Raw genomic sequence first — 19,199 nt, forward strand, 5'->3', positions numbered from 1 at the left:
GCCACTGGAGTGCATTACTAGTTAAGGAGGAGGCAGTGCACGCATCCGACCTGCCTCATTACTACCGGACCTACACGGGTTTCCTAACGGTGGAGGACACCATTAAAACGCCGCACACTCCTGTTGTACAGACACTGACACCTTGTAGAACCGTGCTCGCGCCATTCTACCGACTGCAACCACACGAGGCTCACTGTTACGGCAGGACCACGACAACGGTGGGTACCAACCCGACGTGACTATAGAGAGCACTGTGCTATACATCATGGGGAAGCCAGATAATAAGCAACCGAAACTCACCTTTGAGGCGTGGAGGGCGCCGCGGGGCCGAAATGGAGCAACAGAAGAGGAACAGGACACAGACCCTCAAGAAGAAAGCGCTATGGAAACTATCCTGAAAGCCATACAAACAAACCTGCAGGACATTAATGGCAAGCTGGACCATTTAACGGGTAGAGTCGACAGCATGGCATCGAAACTCAACAAACAAGGTGAGAGACTAGATACAGCGGAGACCAGAATTTCAACGGTAGAGGATGAATCGTGCGCCACGACAACTAAATGCGCGGGCATGGAGAAAGTCCTCGAAGTAATAAAGGCCAAGTCGGAGGAGTTGGAAGCCAGGTCGAGGCGCAACAACATACGAATAGCAGGACTGCCGGAATCAACCAACACAGGCCATATGGAGTCGTATGTAGAGCAACTTTGCAAGGACCTGTTTGGCGCCGATAATCTATCGTCCATCTTCATTATCGAACGTGCGCACAGATCCCTGGCTCCGCAGCCCAAACCGGGAGCGTCACCCAGACCTATAATAGCATGAGTTTTAAACTACCGGGATAAAGATGCTATATTGAGGATGGCGCGGGAAAAAGGTGAAATCCAGCACCAGGGCATCAAATTGGAATTTTATCCAGACTTCACGTTTGCAGTACAACAAGCACGTAAGGAATTCAATGATGTCAAAGCTAAACTTCGTGACCTGCAGATCCCCTATGCTATGCTGTATCCCGCAAGACTGAAAATTACATGGGATGGCAAACCAGTCTTCCTGTCGACGCCCAAGACTGCGATGGACTTCATCAAGACAACGGTAACCAAAGGTAAACGATCGAATCGCAAGGACAGGCATACAGACTCAGAATAACGGTAAGCTTATGGGGTATACTGTTTTCTAGCATTAACCGTCTGCTGGCACAAACGACTATTTGTAGAAGACTGATATCCTACCCCCAGAATTTGCTAACATGGCCTTGTGACTTCTTCTGCTGCAGTGAAATGGGGACACTATGGCGTAGTGATATATGGCTAACTAGCTGCAGATTGGGGTTATTTGTATACTTGAGGAGATGCAAAGATGTGTGGGCTAATCACAGACTCATGACTGTCATTTTTGCAAATGTCCTTAGCGATCTCAATTTCGCATGTAATGATGTATATGACTCTACTGGGCACCATAAGTGGCTGCAACGTTCCAAAATGTTAGTTTTCCTTGATGACCAGCTGTGGTCTGTTTAAGACTTCTAGATAGGCCACATCCTTTAGTTAGGATGGTGTAATGCCTCCTCGGCGGACCTCTAATAGGGCGGTCCCCGACAAGTTATGTTGATATTCGTTGTTTTAAGGGTACGATGGCTTCGGCAGATTTGGGTTGCTGGAGTGGGTGGGACATGGGCTAGTTGGGGTTTGTTGCTTTCTGAACAACCGGGACAATTGAGAAGCACTGCTGGACGCTGCTTATGGATGTGTATTCTTAGGTCGGAATCAAATGCTTTATTGTTATGCGGTACTGTGCTAAGGGTGGGTAGGTCAATATATGCTGAATTCTATGGGAAGATAATCGAACAGACATCGTGAATAGTGATAATTTGAATCTATTAACATGGAATGTACGAGACCTCACAAATCCTAAGAAGGTGCGTCAGATTTTTGCATGTCTAGACAGACATCATATTGACATAGCGCTACTACAGAAAACCCATTTGGATCCTACAATGCGCAGAACTATTGGAACACGTTGGGCGGAGACGTGCACTTCGGCGGCATACTCCTCGTACTCTAGGGGGGTCATGACATTGGTCAAGAAAGGTACTGATTACAGGATTGAACGTACGATTGTAGATAGAAATGGTAGATATGTAATTGAGGAATAGTGTCACTAATGAGTCATTAGGGACATCCCCTTAGAGCACACCTTTTACTTCCTCCCTTAGAATCAGAGGATTCCACACATGTTTTATCCTTTTGGAAAAAGGTTTATTGACTTAGTCTTTACATTTGCTTGAATACTTTAACTCTGTTGTTTTAATTATTCACAACATTTCCCAGTGTATATTCACGTCAGTGACATAGATAGTTTCTTTATCCAATGCATTTCGGGCGTACCGAAGCGCCCTTCATCAGGGAATACATACTCTAAAAATAAAAAACATATAATGCCAAAATTAAAATGTAATACGTGTAATGTTCATATCTGTTCAAACCATTAGGATTTTGTTCAAGACATCGTAATTCACAATTTCTTAACATTCGTCGATGTGCATTTGTTAGTAAATTGGTTCACTCACGTGTCACTGTTTTCTAAAGAAATTCGGAATCTGTAAAAACGGGGATAGATACAAATACTCGGGTAAATATGCTGCTCGCGTATAAATGACTCTATTCTGCACTAGTGTTTAGTTTATAGCTATCTGAAAACTAACCTCGTTTCAGATGGTTCGGCGTCTCGGTCGACGTACACTGCCCTTCCGAGTAGGATGGTAGTCAAGGTAACTAACAACAACCATTCCTATACGCTATCATTCCGCTCACGTGACCGTGAGGCGGAAGGCAAGACGGCGGTTAAAACCCGCCGGGTTAACCTATGTTATCTCCATATTATTGTGACAAAAATTATATCAAAATAATAAGGGTAACCTAATGTTCAATAAAGAAAATTATAAAAACGTGAACTCAAATAAAATAGAGGTCGATGGTATACAAGACTCGAACCCTGGGATGCATAAGCAACTAGGGGCCAAAACTTAAACGATGGTGCTATATCTCTATTGGGTGTATTGTGAGTGAATAGAATTACCTGTAAGTGGTAGAACATTAGAAAATTACACTCATAACGAAAAATAAAATTGTACATACAATATCGCAGGTTGTTCAGTCCAGAGTAAGGAGGACCCAAAAGAGTTCCCTTACTGTTATACGTTACCAGTTGTTATTTAAAGATAACATGATAGTTCGCTCCTTTCATTTAGTCCATTGGGATTCTGGGTAGACAGTTTGTGAATCCAAAAGTTCTCACGTTGTAGCATGTGTTTGGTGTTGTCTCTTCCTTCTGCTTTCTCTACGACTTCTAGGATGATATATTGTAGTTGAGAGATGTTGTGTTTTGCCTCTATAAAGTGCGTGGCTACTGATGATTTGAGGTTCTTCAATCTGATATTTGATTTGTGTTCGGTCAGCCTTATCTTGATGCTTCTCTCCGTTTTGCCAATGTATAATTTACCGCACGGGCATTTCAGTGCGTAAATTACATTCTTGGAATTACATGTAGCGTTAACTCTGATCCTTATTTTATTCCCTTTCATTGGGTGATTAATGGAATTGCCTTTGATTATGTTGTTGCAACAACCACAGTTTAAGCAGGGTTTTGTTCCTTTGAATGTCTCAGTTGTTGGTTTCCGTTGTTTCAAGATTTCCCCTAGGTTCTGTGCCCTGGTGTGAGCAAATATTGGGCTCTCTGTGAACGTGTTTACAAAATCAGGTTCAGATTTTAGCATGCTCCAATGTTTTTTGATGATTCTTTTAAAGTTGTTACTTTGTGTCGAATATTTGGATACCGCAACTATGCGTGTTTCTTCACGTTTCTGTGTAGTTTTTAGTAAGTTTCTCCTGTCAATATTGTCCACTTTTTCTCTTGCTTTGTTGATCACCTCTTTAGGATACCCTCTGTCTGTGAATCTTGAACCCATCTCATCCAGGGTATGTTTTACCATTTCGTTATTTGATGTTATTCTTTTGACCCTTGTCATTTGGGAATAGGGTAGATGTAATTTCAAACTTGGCTGGTGAAAACTAGTATAGTGTAGCAAATTGTTCTTATCAGTGTCTTTACGATATACATTGGTTTCGAAACCTTTTTCAGTGTGAGTGATTCTGACATCAAGAAAGGTTACCGTGGATTCTGAAATGTCCCACGTAATTTGAATTCGGCTGTCCTGTCTGTTGAATTCCTCTAGCGCAGTTTCTAGCAGAGTTTTTGAGGATTTCCACATGATAAAAATGTCGTCAATATAACGAACTATGAATTTCAGATTGTCTTTCCAGATGGGTTTCGACAACATGTTGGATTCTTCAAAATCTTCCATAAAGATATTCGCGTATACCGGGGCCGCGGAATTTCCCATGGCAGTTCCCGTGAGTTGCTGATACCACTTGTTGTCATACTTAAAGTAACTTTGGTACAGAGTGAAAGTCATAAGTTCCATTAAAAATACCTGAAACTCCAAACTTATATCTGTGTTCAATAAGGCTTTTTCAATAGCCTCCATTCCCAACTGATGTGGTATCACTGTATAGAAAGATTTTACGTCTGCCGTGCACATTATGACAGACTCATTTGGTACCATTTGTATTCCCTCTAATTTCAATAGGAAGTCAGTCGTGTCTTTTACATAAGTTCGCATTTTTTTAACTGTGGGCTGAAGATATTTATCAATCAATTGGCCTATTGGCTCATGTAAACTTCCCCTGGTTGATACTATTGGTCGTAGTGGTGGGTCCATTAGATCTTTATGAACCTTTGGTATCATATAGAATACCGGACTTTTGGGATTAGCCTTGATCAGAAAGTTTTTGGTTTTGATGTTGATAGTTCCCATCTCGTACGCCTTATTGACTATGTTAGTCAATATCTTGATGAATTCATTAGTGGGATTCCCTTCAAGAGGAAAGTAAGTGTTGCTATCCGAAATATGTTCATGGACTTTTTTTTCATACATGTCATTATTCATAATGACTAATGCTCCCCCTTTATCTGCTTTGGTGAATCTGATGTTGGTGTTCATTGCTAATTTTCTTAGGGTGCCCAAGTCTTTCTGCGTCATATTTCTCTTTGTCTTTTTGTCCCATTTCAATTGAGCCAGTTCCTGTTTGACCATTTTTTCAAACAAATCCAATGTTTTGTGGCTTGTGGGAGCTTGGAAAGTGCTGATTGTGCGTAATCCGCGTAGTTGATCCTCGGTTTCTTTATCAACATGTGGAAGCACGTGGTCAAAAAAATACCTCAGTCTCAGTTTTCTCATGAGTTTAAAAAAACTGACCTCTGTTTCCAACGCATTGGTATTTGTAGTAGGAACGAATGACGTGCCTCTTTGCAACAATTTTAGTTCATGCTCACTCGGTTGATAGTCACTTATGTTGATGACTAATTGGTTCAGTTCTGTGTTTTCTTCTTGTCTTTGTCTTTTTTCGGGATTGTGGTGCTTCTCGTTTGAGGATGTTCCTTTTCTTTCTCCTTTTCTCTTCTTTCCTCTCCGGGGTCGCCCTTTTGCGCTTGACCTTGTTCTAAAAAAGGACTTGCAGTAATTGGCATGCTTGTAGTTGGTTGTTCTACTAGTGGATCCTCTTGTGTCCTTCTTTCTGTTAGTATTCTAGATTCAGGTTGGCCTTGTTCACGTTGTTTTGGTTGTTGTTTTTGGGTTCTCTGTGAACTGTCACTACCAGTGGAAGATGTGTCCGTATTGGGTGAGTATGGTCTATTTCTCCTTTTCTGGGCATAAATGTCTGCCCATGTATACACCTCTCCCAACTTATAATCCAAGGTGTCCCTTTTGAACTTTCTGATTTTTCTCTCATTGATATCCTTGGTGTGTTTTTCTATCTGTTCTTTGATATCTTCCAGTGTTTTTGATAATTCCTCTTCTGTTAATAGTTTCGATAGTTCCTCTGATACTTCAGTTATCTCTTTGGCCAATTCTTCCAGTATTCCAGAAAGTTCCTCTATGATTAGCAGAATGAGGTCCAGCGAACATTTATTCAGAATTGCAAACCATTTGTCCTGAAACTGTTTGAAGTTCTTGCAGAGCGAAGGTTTTAAGGAGATTCTGAGGCCTCTCGGTATACGTTGCGCGCGATGATATTTAATTAGTGTGCTCGCATGGAGCTTTTGATTGATCTGTCTTTTTGTTAGGTAAATTAATTGTTTGATGTTTTGTTCCTTACCCCGGGTAGAGGTTTCCTGCGATATTTCTTCCCTTATCAAGGCATAAATACGGTCTACTTCTGTTTCCTTAAATGCAAAAGTGTCTGCCCTTGCTTCCGTATTTCGGATAGCAACACTTACTTTCCTCTTGAAGGGAATCCCACTAATGAATTCATCAAGATATTGACTAACATAGTCAATAAGGCGTACGAGATGGGAACTATAAACATCAAAACCAAAAACTTTCTGATCAAGGCTAATCCCAAAAGTCCGGTATTCTATATGATACCAAAGGTTCATAAAGATCTAATGGACCCACCACTACGACCAATAGTATCAACCAGGGGAAGTTTACATGAGCCAATAGGCCAATTGATTGATAAATATCTTCAGCCCACAGTTAAAAAAATGCGAACTTATGTAAAAGACACGACTGACTTCCTATTGAAATTAGAGGGAATACAAATGGTACCAAATGAGTCTGTCATAATGTGCACGGCAGACGTAAAATCTTTGTATACAGTGATACCACATCAGTTGGGAATGGAGGCTATTGAAAAAGCCTTATTGAACACAGATATAAGTTTGGAGTTTCAGGTATTTTTAATGGAACTTATGACTTTCACTCTGTACCAAAGTTACTTTAAGTATGACAACAAGTGGTATCAGCAACTCACGGGAACTGCCATGGGAAATTCCGCGGCCCCGGTATACGCGAATATCTTTATGGAAGATTTTGAAGAATCCAACATGTTGTCGAAACCCATCTGGAAAGACAATCTGAAATTCATAGTTCGTTATATTGACGACATTTTTATCATGTGGAAATCCTCAAAAACTCTGCTAGAAACTGCGCTAGAGGAATTCAACAGACAGGACAGCCGAATTCAAATTACGTGGGACATTTCAGAATCCACGGTAACCTTTCTTGATGTCAGAATCACTCACACTGAAAAAGGTTTCGAAACCAATGTATATCGTAAAGACACTGATAAGAACAATTTGCTACACTATACTAGTTTTCACCAGCCAAGTTTGAAATTACATCTACCCTATTCCCAAATGACAAGGGTCAAAAGAATAACATCAAATAACGAAATGGTAAAACATACCCTGGATGAGATGGGTTCAAGATTCACAGACAGAGGGTATCCTAAAGAGGTGATCAACAAAGCAAGAGAAAAAGTGGACAATATTGACAGGAGAAACTTACTAAAAACTACACAGAAACGTGAAGAAACACGCATAGTTGCGGTATCCAAATATTCGACACAAAGTAACAACTTTAAAAGAATCATCAAAAAACATTGGAGCATGCTAAAATCTGAACCTGATTTTGTAAACACGTTCACAGAGAGCCCAATATTTGCTCACACCAGGGCACAGAACCTAGGGGAAATCTTGAAACAACGGAAACCAACAACTGAGACATTCAAAGGAACAAAACCCTGCTTAAACTGTGGTTGTTGCAACAACATAATCAAAGGCAATTCCATTAATCACCCAATGAAAGGGAATAAAATAAGGATCAGAGTTAACGCTACATGTAATTCCAAGAATGTAATTTACGCACTGAAATGCCCGTGCGGTAAATTATACATTGGCAAAACGGAGAGACGCATCAAGATAAGGCTGACCGAACACAAATCAAATATCAGATTGAAGAACCTCAAATCATCAGTAGCCACGCACTTTATAGAGGCAAAACACAACATCTCTCAACTACAATATATCATCCTAGAAGTCGTAGAGAAAGCAGAAGGAAGAGACAACACCAAACACATGCTACAACGTGAGAACTTTTGGATTCACAAACTGTCTACCCAGAATCCCAATGGACTAAATGAAAGGAGCGAACTATCATGTTATCTTTAAATAACAACTGGTAACGTATAACAGTAAGGGAACTCTTTTGGGTCCTCCTTACTCTGGACTGAACAACCTGCGATATTGTATGTACAATTTTATTTTTCGTTATGAGTGTAATTTTCTAATGTTCTACCACTTACAGGTAATTCTATTCACTCACAATACACCCAATAGAGATATAGCACCATCGTTTAAGTTTTGGCCCCTAGTTGCTTATGCATCCCAGGGTTCGAGTCTTGTATACCATCGACCTCTATTTTATTTGAGTTCACGTTTTTATAATTTTCTTTATTGAACATTAGGTTACCCTTATTATTTTGATATAATTTTTGTCACAATAATATGGAGATAACATAGGTTAACCCGGCGGGTTTTAACCGCCGTCTTGCCTTCCGCCTCACGGTCACGTGAGCGGAATGATAGCGTATAGGAATGGTTGTTGTTAGTTACCTTGGCTACCATCCTACTCGGAAGGGCAGTGTACGTCGACCGAGACGCCGAACCATCTGAAACGAGGTTAGTTTTCAGATAGCTATAAACTAAACTCTAGTGCAGAATAGAGTCATTTATACGCGAGCAGCATATTTACCCGAGTATTTGTATCTATCCCCGTTTTTACAGATTCCGAATTTCTTTAGAAAACAGTGACACGTGAGTGAACCAATTTACTAACAAATGCACATCGACGAATGTTAAGAAATTGTGAATTACGATGTCTTGAACAAAATCCTAATGGTTTGAACAGATATGAACATTACACGTATTACATTTTAATTTTGGCATTATATGTTTTTTATTTTTAGAGTATGTATTCCCTGATGAAGGGCGCTTCGGTACGCCCGAAATGCATTGGATAAAGAAACTATCTATGTCACTGACGTGAATATACACTGGGAAATGTTGTGAATAATTAAAACAACAGAGTTAAAGTATTCAAACAAATGTAAAGACTAAGTCAATAAACCTTTTTCCAAAAGGATAAAACATGTGTGGAATCCTCTGATTCTAAGGGAGGAAGTAAAAGGTGTGCTCTAAGGGGATGTCCCTAATGACTCATTAGTGACACTATTCCAGTATCTACTAACAGGCACCCAGGGACGTTGGTCGCCACCCTTGGAAGCACCCAATCTTGTCAATATTCAATAAAAATCAAGGCTGTGCATTCACCAAATCACATTATCAGATATGTAATTGTATCAGGGAAGTTGAGGGGGCAAATGATCACGATAGTGAATGTATATGGCCCGAACACTGACTCCCCGGAGTTCTTCCAAGAACTCCGGGACCAATTGCTAGAATTCAGTGATACTACCCTGGTCTGGGGGGGGGGGGGTGACTTCAATGTGACCTTGCGAAACGCTGAGGATCGCTCAGCGACTTCCACAGAACCTCATAAGAAGGCCAGGGAAACATTGGGGGACATTATGGAAGACAGGGCACTCAGGGACCTCTGGAGGGTGTACCATCCAAATACACCGGGTGAAACACACGTCAACATGGCACACAGGAGTTGGTCCAGGATCGATTTTTGGCTGGGGACAGATACAGCGGTACTATGGGCAACGAAGATAGCAACACTCCCTCGCACACGGTCTGACCACAACCCCGTGGTGCTCTCGCTACAGATACCTCACCATGCACCTCCACCCTTCAGTTGGCGCTTTAACGCACAAACATTATTAGACCCCACATATGTCACTGCTGTGACGGCTGCCATTAAAGAGTACTTCCACTTAAACGCAGGTACAGTTGAGGACCCCTGTGTCCTGTGGGAAGCATTCAAGGCGACACTTCGAGGGGTGTGCATCAGCACCTCTGCTGGGATACTAAAAGATATTAGAACGCTGATCACCAGACTTGAACGCAAATTGACGGCACTGGAACAGGAACATGCACACACAGGCAGAGCGGAATTGCTAGGCGAGATTAAACAGACACTTACTGAACACCAACAATTTGCAGATGATGAACTGAAATACATCACCAAACGCCCTCAGGCTAGACAATTCGGAGAGGGGAGGGGGGCCTGGCAGAGTTCTAGCGAGGAAAATTTGTGGGGGAAAGAGGGGCGCGAACAATTACTCAGATTAGTGACAACAACGGTCAATTGCACACACAAACTGCAGACATACTTCGTAGCTTTGTTCATACATACTCAGACCTCTACACTTTACAGCAACCGGCTCCAACTCAGGAAACGCTGCGTTATCTGCAGGACATAACAATTGCATGGCTGTCAGATAATCAAAGAGAATATCTAGCGCAACCCATAACTGTTGAGGAGGTGACCGCAATAATTCTTGCGCTCCCCAATGGCAAGCACCTGGGCCTGACGGATACACCTGCGAATTTTACAAGAAATTTGTGGACCTGCTAGCCCCCCATATGGTCGCAATGTATGGCGCTGCCTTTGATCAGGTGACATTGCCCCCGTCACTGCGGGAGGCAGTGATTATCACCCTTCTAAAACCGGGTAAAACACCAGACCACTGTGATTCATATCGTCCACTATCCCTTTTAAATGTTGACTCAAAGATGCTGGCTAAATTGTTGGCGGACCGCCTGCAACCCCTGATGACGAATCTGGTCCTACCGGACCAAGCTGGATTCATCCCTACGAGGGACACTTCCCACAATACTAGAACATTATTTGCATTGTCCCACTACCTAATTCCCCAGACCAAAGCGGTGGCGGTGATGCTTGACGCGGCCAAAGCCTTCGACTCCATTGAATGGTCCTATATTCTAGCGATCTTGCAGAGAATGGGATTCCCAGCGAGGTTCATAACCTGGGTGACACTGCTATACACGAACCCACAGGCAAGAGTGAGGGTGAATGGTTACATTTCTGAGCCCTTCCCTATAGCCAGGGGAACAAGACAGGGGTGCACACTGTCGCCATTGATATTTGCACTGGTCTTGGAACCCCTTGCATGTATTATCAGGTAGACGCTTAACCATTCGACCCTGCACTTCCCTGGGAGACCTTTACACATTTCATTATATGCTGACGATATGCTCCTGTATGTGAGAGATCCTGAACAAAATCTTAGCCCGTTGTTGCAGGAATATGTGAGATTTGGTCGCCACTCTGGGTTGCAAATCAATTGGGAGAAATCCCTAATCATACCACTTACTGACTCCACCGTCCCCTTTGACCCTGAATTTCCCTTAGACTGGCAATCTGACCCTACGAGATACTTGGGAATCTGGTACAGTCGAAATCCGGAGGAAGTGATTAGAACAAATTATGGCAGAACTTGAAGGAAAAGTGGCTCGATGGATACAATTACCGCTATCCCTGGTGGATAGGATAGCCATAGTCAAAATGAATGTCCTGCCCAAATTCCTGTATTTATTTAATAACATACCAATTACACCACCCAGGGCGGTCTTTAAAAATATAACATCATTGGTACTGAAACTAATATGGGCGGGCAAACAAGCACGTATTGACCTACGTACACTCACGCTACCCTACGAGAAGGGCGGTTTTTGTGTGCCAGATTTTAGACTCTACTACTTGTGTGCACAAGCCCAGTATGCAGCGCATTGGTATCACCCCACCCCTTAACTAACGCACATAGCTGTTGAAGAGGGGGACGCACTACCAACACCGCTCACTGCGATAGTAACACATGAGAGACCGCCATTACACGCAAGGGACATTAACACGATAGATACTACTGCCAGAGCATGGAAGGCACTAGGGAGAATGGCTCACAAGCTGCCGATATATGCCCCGGCGCTACCACTACAACACCATCCTGCTCTATCAGTGATGAACATACAGATGGGCATGAAAATACTGAAACAAGTAGGCATAGACACGTTCGGTGATCTGTATCACGATGGCAACTTTTGCAGGGTAGAGGACCTGACTTATATAAGCAACCCCACACTACTTTTCCGATTTACGTATTACAGACTGCAGAGGGCAATCAGGGAATTATACACAACCTATCCAGCGGAACCACCGACCCTGCAAACACTACAACTGATTATCGAGTCATCCAACATTACACATCTGGTATCTAGACTTTATACAGTAGCCTAAAGCGAAATACCATATAATTCAGATAAGGCGATGCAGAGATGGAATGCTTCCTTATCAGAGCCACTAACAGACAGGGAATGGTCCACGGCCTGCACACTCCTAAAACTGCTCACCCCGAATGGAAACCTCCAGATCACACATCTCAAATATCTACATTAAACATACCACACACCACTAAGACTGCATAAATATGGGTTGCGCGAGGATGCCAGGTGTAAACGATGTGGATATGGTGAGGCGGATTTTGTGCATCTAGCTTGGCATTGCCCAAGGATACACACCTATTGGGAGGCAGTCACCACTATGCTTGGTAAGATGGTGGGCGTTGATATAGGATGTACCACGAAAATATGCCTAATAGGTCTATTGTCAAATGTGAAAGCAGGAAAACGGAAATTCTGTGCCATAGCTCTGTTATTAGCTAAGAGACAGGTCTTCAAGTGCTGGGAGGGGACCACCGTGCCGAACCTCAAGGCCTGGCTCAATGACATGACATATTGCAGGGACAAGTTGCTCACATATGAAGAAGAATTACCCAGCAGATCACGTCCCAAAGACTTCTGGTGCTATCTGACAGACTATTTATTTAGCATTGAGGTGGATGAGGCTGCTGTATAACAGGGTGTTGATGGCTGAGGTTGATGGTGTTACCGCAGGAATGACCCACTCTGAGCACAACATGATAAATCAAACCTCCCTATAACGTGATTCCAGTTATGTAGGACACAGGTGGCGACAGAGTGCAGTATTGTCCTGGTTTTCTTAGGGTTACTGTTATATAGATTTTCATCAAAACTAAAAAAAAAAAAGTTAACCATACACGCCATGTACAATTGTGACTGTCTCGCAAGATATAAAGCCATTTCGCTAGATCAAGATTTGCTGCCGGCTAAAAGGCTGTGTAGTGAACAATCCTGTCTATCTTCCAAATGCGGCCGGCCCCAGGGTTGTAGGCCATTGGCTGTGTTCATATGTGCAACTATATGACAATAAAGATTTATGTTGAACTTCAAAAAAAAAAAAAAAGTTACTTACCTGTAACTTTGGTTCTCCAGTATTGGAAACTATCATAAATTCCCCTGCTTGTATCATTCCCAGTCGTCGGAATAGGAGTCCCCGGTTTACATAACATAGCAATAGAAACCATTACCAAAATAGAACCTAGGCTGTTGTCACCCTCGTCAGCACCATTGACGACAACACAATCACCATCGACGAAGACACAAGCACCATCGACGACGACACAGGCACCACCATCTGCAATAGTCCCAGAGACTATGAAATCCCCGTCGATGAGCCTGTTGACGGAGCCATAAATGAAACAGATGATTGGGACTGTACCTCTGATGCATTCGTCGATCGTCGCACCGACGGATCTCAGCTGTGCTGCAGATGTAGGTAGAGGTCGGAGAGGTCTGGAAGTCCAGGTCTCGTCGGGCTATGAAGTCTGGATCCGCTCGGGAAGACGACAAAGTGAACCGCTGGAACGATTGATGGTGCCTGCTTGTGCAGGGTGGTCACTCCTTGGCCACAAGGGAGATTTCTTCAGTCTTCTGTGGAGCAGAACGTCGAAGTCCAGAGTTTCTTCTTGTAGAGTTTCAAATCAGGATTAATCGAATGTGGAATGGGACCAGCTCCTAACTTTATTCTCCTAAAGGGGGCTGTACTATGACTAGGTCCCTCCTATGGGTGGGACCAGGAAGGGGGGTGGTTACACCCCCTATCCTTTGTCCGGTTTCGCGCCAGAGCTGGGGTTGGAGTGCCCCAGCAACTGGTTTGAACCGGTGTATGCACAGGGACACCTTGTGTGCCCCAGGCATGTCTCGTTCCTTTCAGGCCTGTCCTACCTAATACACAAAATCCTGTCTGGGGTGGTGCTAGCACCTCCCAAGGCAGGAAACCCTTTGTCCAGGCCTCCCTCGCTGGAAGGACTCCCAGCAGCAGGAGGTCAGACTTATGTCTGTGGTGGCATCATCCATTTTGTGATGCTGAGGCTCAAGTTAACTTTAACCGGGGTTCACAGTTATATACATGTCGTGCCCCTAGAAAAGGGTGGAATGCTACCCCCGTCGCCAGAATTGGCGAGGGGGTAGTATTCCAATTCGTATGACACCTTACTGGACAGGTTTTGATAATGCTATGCCATAGTTAGCAATAACCGCGAGGATTATAATGCACTTAAGAGTATATGGTATAGCGTTATCATGGAAACAGCTAAAGGACTTAGTTCCGAAAGCTGCAGACAGGCTCAGCTCATGCTAAAGCACCATCTCACATAATTCTAAGCACTCTGCCTCCATGATTGTTAAGGCCTGCCATAGGAGTGACTTATAGGAAGATATGTGTCCATTTTAGGTTTAGATATAGGTATACTATATCTAGAGCAAAGGGTGATTACACCACCTTGCACCAGCTGTTTTAGCAGCCAGCTGTGTCAGTTTTGGATGGCCAGCCAGGGGTGGAATAATACATGCTGCAGCCCCTGGTAGGCCCAGGGTGCACCTATGCCCTGGGTACCTAAGGTACACTGTACAGGGGCTGATAAGGTGACTCAGTATCCAATTAGATATGTACCTAAGGTACATGGAGTCCATTTTAACAGAGAGAGCAGGAAGCCTGGGGTCCTGGATAGCAGGATCCCAGGCCAACTATGTCAAAAACCAGCAAAACACTAGGCAAAAAGTTGGGGGTAACCATAGTCAAATCTCCACCTTCCTACAGTGCTCGCCCAGGCAACACATACAGATAGAGTGTCGGCATCTTGTGAGCCCCAGACCCACAAGATTTAAACCCAGAGGGCATAGAGCACTCAGTTTTCAGACAAAAAAAGTTTGTCACAGCAGGTCGAAAAACAGCCAGAGATGCGCTTCTCAGTATCCTTGTTGCAGCGCGGAAAAAAGAAACTTACATCCACGCGCATGAGGGGACCTAAATGGCTCAACTGACGTCATATCGAAAACATCATCCGAGAGCTGTATGACGCCATCCCCTAGCGCGCAGAGGTGCTGCTGAAAAATTTCCAGATCCACACTGGCACCTGGGGACAATTCAAAAGTTAAGGAATCTACAGCTAGATGTCTCTATCAGATGTATTCATAAAAACTGTTGTTAAAAATGTTGTAAATATATTTTAAAACATCTATTACTACTGTAGACAATCAGCAGGATACAATGCATGACAAGATTTACAAAAATCACACGCATTTTAAAGAATTACATTCACCAAAAAATCACTTAAAATGGGTTACCTACTTGAGTTTTTCTGTAGGGTTAACACTCTCTTCATCTTCACTCTCATTTGTAGAAACAGATGGATACATTGCTGCCACCCAGCTGTTGGACTCGCCATTACATGTTACTTCTAGAGGAGCTGCATTTCTCTGATCCAAACTTCTTTGAGGGGAACTAGCAGTAGCTACCACTAAAAAACAGGTTACAAATATACTCTATTACAAGGGGGGTAGAGCAGATCCTAAAAACACTTTTTAATATAATAGATTTTGTGCAGAGATAAGTCACTCTGACACTGTATGTTGAAGCAGTTATTTTCTTTTTTTATACCTACTAGAGTTGTTGGTGCGAAGTCAAAAATGGCCAAAAAATAAAATTCCATGAAATTATTAAAAAAAAGTTGTGACTAAAAAAAAGTTGTAGAAAACAAAGTACATTTATGAATATTCAAAAACACTACGCCTAACAATGTACTGCATTACATTGTTAAGATGGTGACAACAGACAAAGGGTGGAAGGGGCAGAAATGCTCACTGAAGGACTCCCTGGTATCGTGTGAGCATGGCTCTTCGAGAGTTAAAGCTCTTCCTGAGTGTTGTGAAAGCAAGGGAGGAAGCTGTTCTCCTGCAAATGTAAAGGAAGGGAATGTCTGGATGGGTTACGGTAACGTAGGGGTAACTAAGGCAGTGGGGGACACCCTGCAAAAAGAATGCAAAAGTTATGTTAGAAAGGAGAATAGGAAAAGGAGAGAAGAGAAATAGGAGTGGGGAAGGGGTGGAGCAGTGAAAGAAGGTGTTGGAAATGGGGGTTGCCCAAGTCTCAAAGGGGGTAGCATGGCATCAAGCGGGCAGGCCAAACTTGGAGGACATGTGAAGCACTCACGCAGTACCCTCAGTCAACACACCAGGCACACTACAAAAGAGGCAGGACACCAATCTGAGTTGGAAAATTAAACAGTTTAGTATCTCCAACCTGCAAGGCAAAAATGCATTCACAGTGTCATCATAACATGGCGCCAACTGGCACCAGAGCCAAGTACTTCAGAGGGGGATTATTTACATGGGACCAAAAAGGGATTGAGTCCATAGTCCATAGCTATAAGGAAAAAGGATGGTTAATCAAACATTAGACCTGGGGCCAATCTGGCGGGGCCAACTCAGACTCTCATCCTTAGGGGGTTGGCTGGAAATGTAAGATACAACATTATGCATAAATACACCTCATGTATTATAACGCCAATCCCCACCCCTGTAAAGGAAACTTCAGGGCATCACAGAAAATCCCAACATACAGGAACCCCTGCAATAAATCAGATTAGGGATATCAAACATCAGTCGGAAGCATTAATATGCATTAGCATCAGTAACCTCCTATCACTCCAACACGACCCCTGTAAGGGAAACATCAGGGCATCATGGCACAGAATAGACAGGAGCACCTGTAACAATTCAGCAAGGCTTGCTCCTTAACAGGGGATGGGACTAGGGGCCTGGAACAACATGTCAGGCCAACCTCTGGGCTCACCTGCAATAGAGGGCACCACCCGGTCTACTCCATCATCCCTGTGGGTTTATCACAACAGCCCAAATACATTTAAAATTCGGCACACACCTGCAAAAGAAAAAGTCACCTTCACCTGCCCGGTGGGCACAAAAGCCTTAACTATAAAACCACCTAGGCAGTACATAACGGTAGTATCAATCATAAGCAGGGGCGCAATAACCTAAGCACTCAGCATTGACATAAGGTGTGGCCGTGTCTCAGGGGGGGCATCGATAATTCCCTTGGGGACCCTATGGGCTAGTTATCGGCCTCCTCCTACTGGCACAGTCTACTGGGGCCACAGACTCCGGCGGGGCCCAACGTTGCAGGTACCCACTGCCAGACGGGGCACCTGATAAGGTAACTCAGTCCCCGGGGGCGGGCACCGGCAATGTACCCCGTTGCCCCCCTCCCTCCACCAACTTAAGACAGGCCCACACTCACCGGCAGTCCAGGGACTCCTTGGCGGTAGGGGCAGGCACCGACAATGTGCCTCTAGGCCCCTGCCGCACAGCGTTTAACTCACGGGGCTTCCCCGACCAACCGGGAGCCTCGCGGGTCCTGCAGCACCCTCACATCAGGGTGGAAGGAGGGGTTTGCGCTTCCTCGAGCGCCCCTCCCAGCGGTATCTTTCGGCTTCTCCCGGGCCCTTCTTCCTCACAGGGGCCCGGGGTTTTCAAACGGCGTCGCGGGGCCACCGGGGACGGCGCAGGGACCTGGCCCGCGAGGGGGAAGCCTGCCTGGCTTTCCTCCCTCCTCCTTCGGGTCGCTTCTTCCGTGTCGGCGGGCTGGCACCGACAGTGTGCCCCGGCCCCGCCTTCTCCACTGGCCCCTCACTCTGGGGCTCAGACCGGCGGGGTGGCCTCCCGCGACGGTCGCTTCTCTCGGGGCTCTGACTCGACTCCTTCCTGCCTTCCCGGCCGCCCGGACCGACGACCAATCCCTGCGCGGCGTTGGCGGGGGCGGGCCAATGACGCGGCCGGACGCCCCCGTCACATGGGCAGGTCGAGGCTGGCTTCTCGGGCCCAGCGCGGCCCTTTCTCTACTCCGGCGGCCCTCTCCTCACATCGGGGGCCGCCGCAACGCTGCACACCCCAGCAAGGGGGGGGGGGGGTCTCCTCACGGCGGCGGCGGATTCCGGCGCTACCACGCAGCGCGTGGCGAGGACAAGGGGTAGGCTCCCTTTTTCAATTAATTATTTATATAGCAGACAGCGCGATGACGCGAGGGTAGGCTCCTCCCAGTATGATTCTCCTCAGGAGAATAGCGCTATTTACAGCGCACTGCTCCTTGCCACAGTCTCCTCCGGAAACAGCGTTTTCCACCACGCACACACGGCAGTTCTGGGGCAGATTGGCGCTTCCAGATTATAGCGCTTCCTAGGGGGAACACAGCAGGCCCTCAGAACGCGTTTTTCTTCCCACAGCACTACTTCTCCTCACAATCTTCTCAGCACTATGGCGCTATTCACAGCGCACTGCTTGTTCAGCAGTCCAGGGGCAGGTTGACTGAGGCAGATTAGTGAGGCACAGTTCCTCGGGGGCACTATCCTCCCCGGGCAGCTCCTCCCGGTCCAGCGCTTCCACAGGGGCCGCAACTTCCCAGTTCAGCACTTAAGGCAATGCAGCAGCAGCACTTCCCAAGGGGGCCACAGCTTCCTGGGGGCACCAACCTCCCCAAACAGCGTCTGACAGGCGCTCCTCACGGAGGGGGGGCGAATAGTTCCACAGCCAGCCCCAGGGGCACACTCCTCACCTCCTGGGGGGTTCAAGCCCACAGCATTCCTCCTCATGTGGGCACCTCTTTCCTTCAGCGCTGACGTAGTTCAAGGTCCCACGGCGTCAGGGACCTATGAAGAGTCCTCCCTTGTCAGGGGCCCATGGGGACAGCAGCGGGGGGGTTTATAGGGGTGCAGGGCCCAGCTCACAGGCCCATGTGGCGGTAGCACCTCACAGCAGGTCCCCCTCCCTTCCTTGTCCCTGCGCTGACTGACTCTCTGGTGACACTTCCCCCTATTTATACCCTCCTCCCAGGCAGTGCCAGGACCTTCTAGAATGTTGGCACATCTAGCCTAAACTGGTTCTAGGGGAGGGGGTGAGCACCCTGGGTGCCAGGCTTTCCCTCCAAAAGCTAGGGGTTGCTGGGTAATGTTATCTAGACCGCTGACCTATGTCAGTCCGGTGGCAAAACCCATGGCCATGGCATCCATTTTAAAAGCAATACATTTCAGTCAGGTGCAGTTTTAAAATGGGGGTTTTTACAAGTGCTCACATTATGTCAGGTAATTACATTTTCCAAAAGGGG

At 45.2% G+C, this 19,199-nt stretch overlaps 1 protein-coding gene across 9 annotated transcripts in view; it reads right to left on the reverse strand.

Moving 5' to 3' along the window:
• PCM1 (pericentriolar material 1) overlaps positions 1-19,199 on the reverse strand; it is a 1,333,387-nt gene that overhangs the window by 1,117,518 nt on the left and 196,670 nt on the right. For 8 of the 9 annotated variants that reach the window (XM_086962572.1, XM_086962571.1, XM_086962570.1 and 5 more), the window contains exon 10: positions 15,375-15,543. In XM_086962572.1, the coding sequence (XP_086818698.1) occupies positions 15,375-15,543 (169 nt within the window). Of the gene's footprint in view, positions 1-15,370; positions 15,544-19,199 lie in introns of those variants that run through there. The other variant, XM_086962573.1, reaches the window with a different exon arrangement.

This window comes from Lissotriton vulgaris, chromosome 3_1 (assembly GCF_964263255.1).
Source record: "Lissotriton vulgaris chromosome 3_1, aLisVul1.2, whole genome shotgun sequence".
In the NCBI taxonomy this organism is placed as follows: domain Eukaryota; kingdom Metazoa; phylum Chordata; class Amphibia; order Caudata; family Salamandridae; genus Lissotriton; species Lissotriton vulgaris.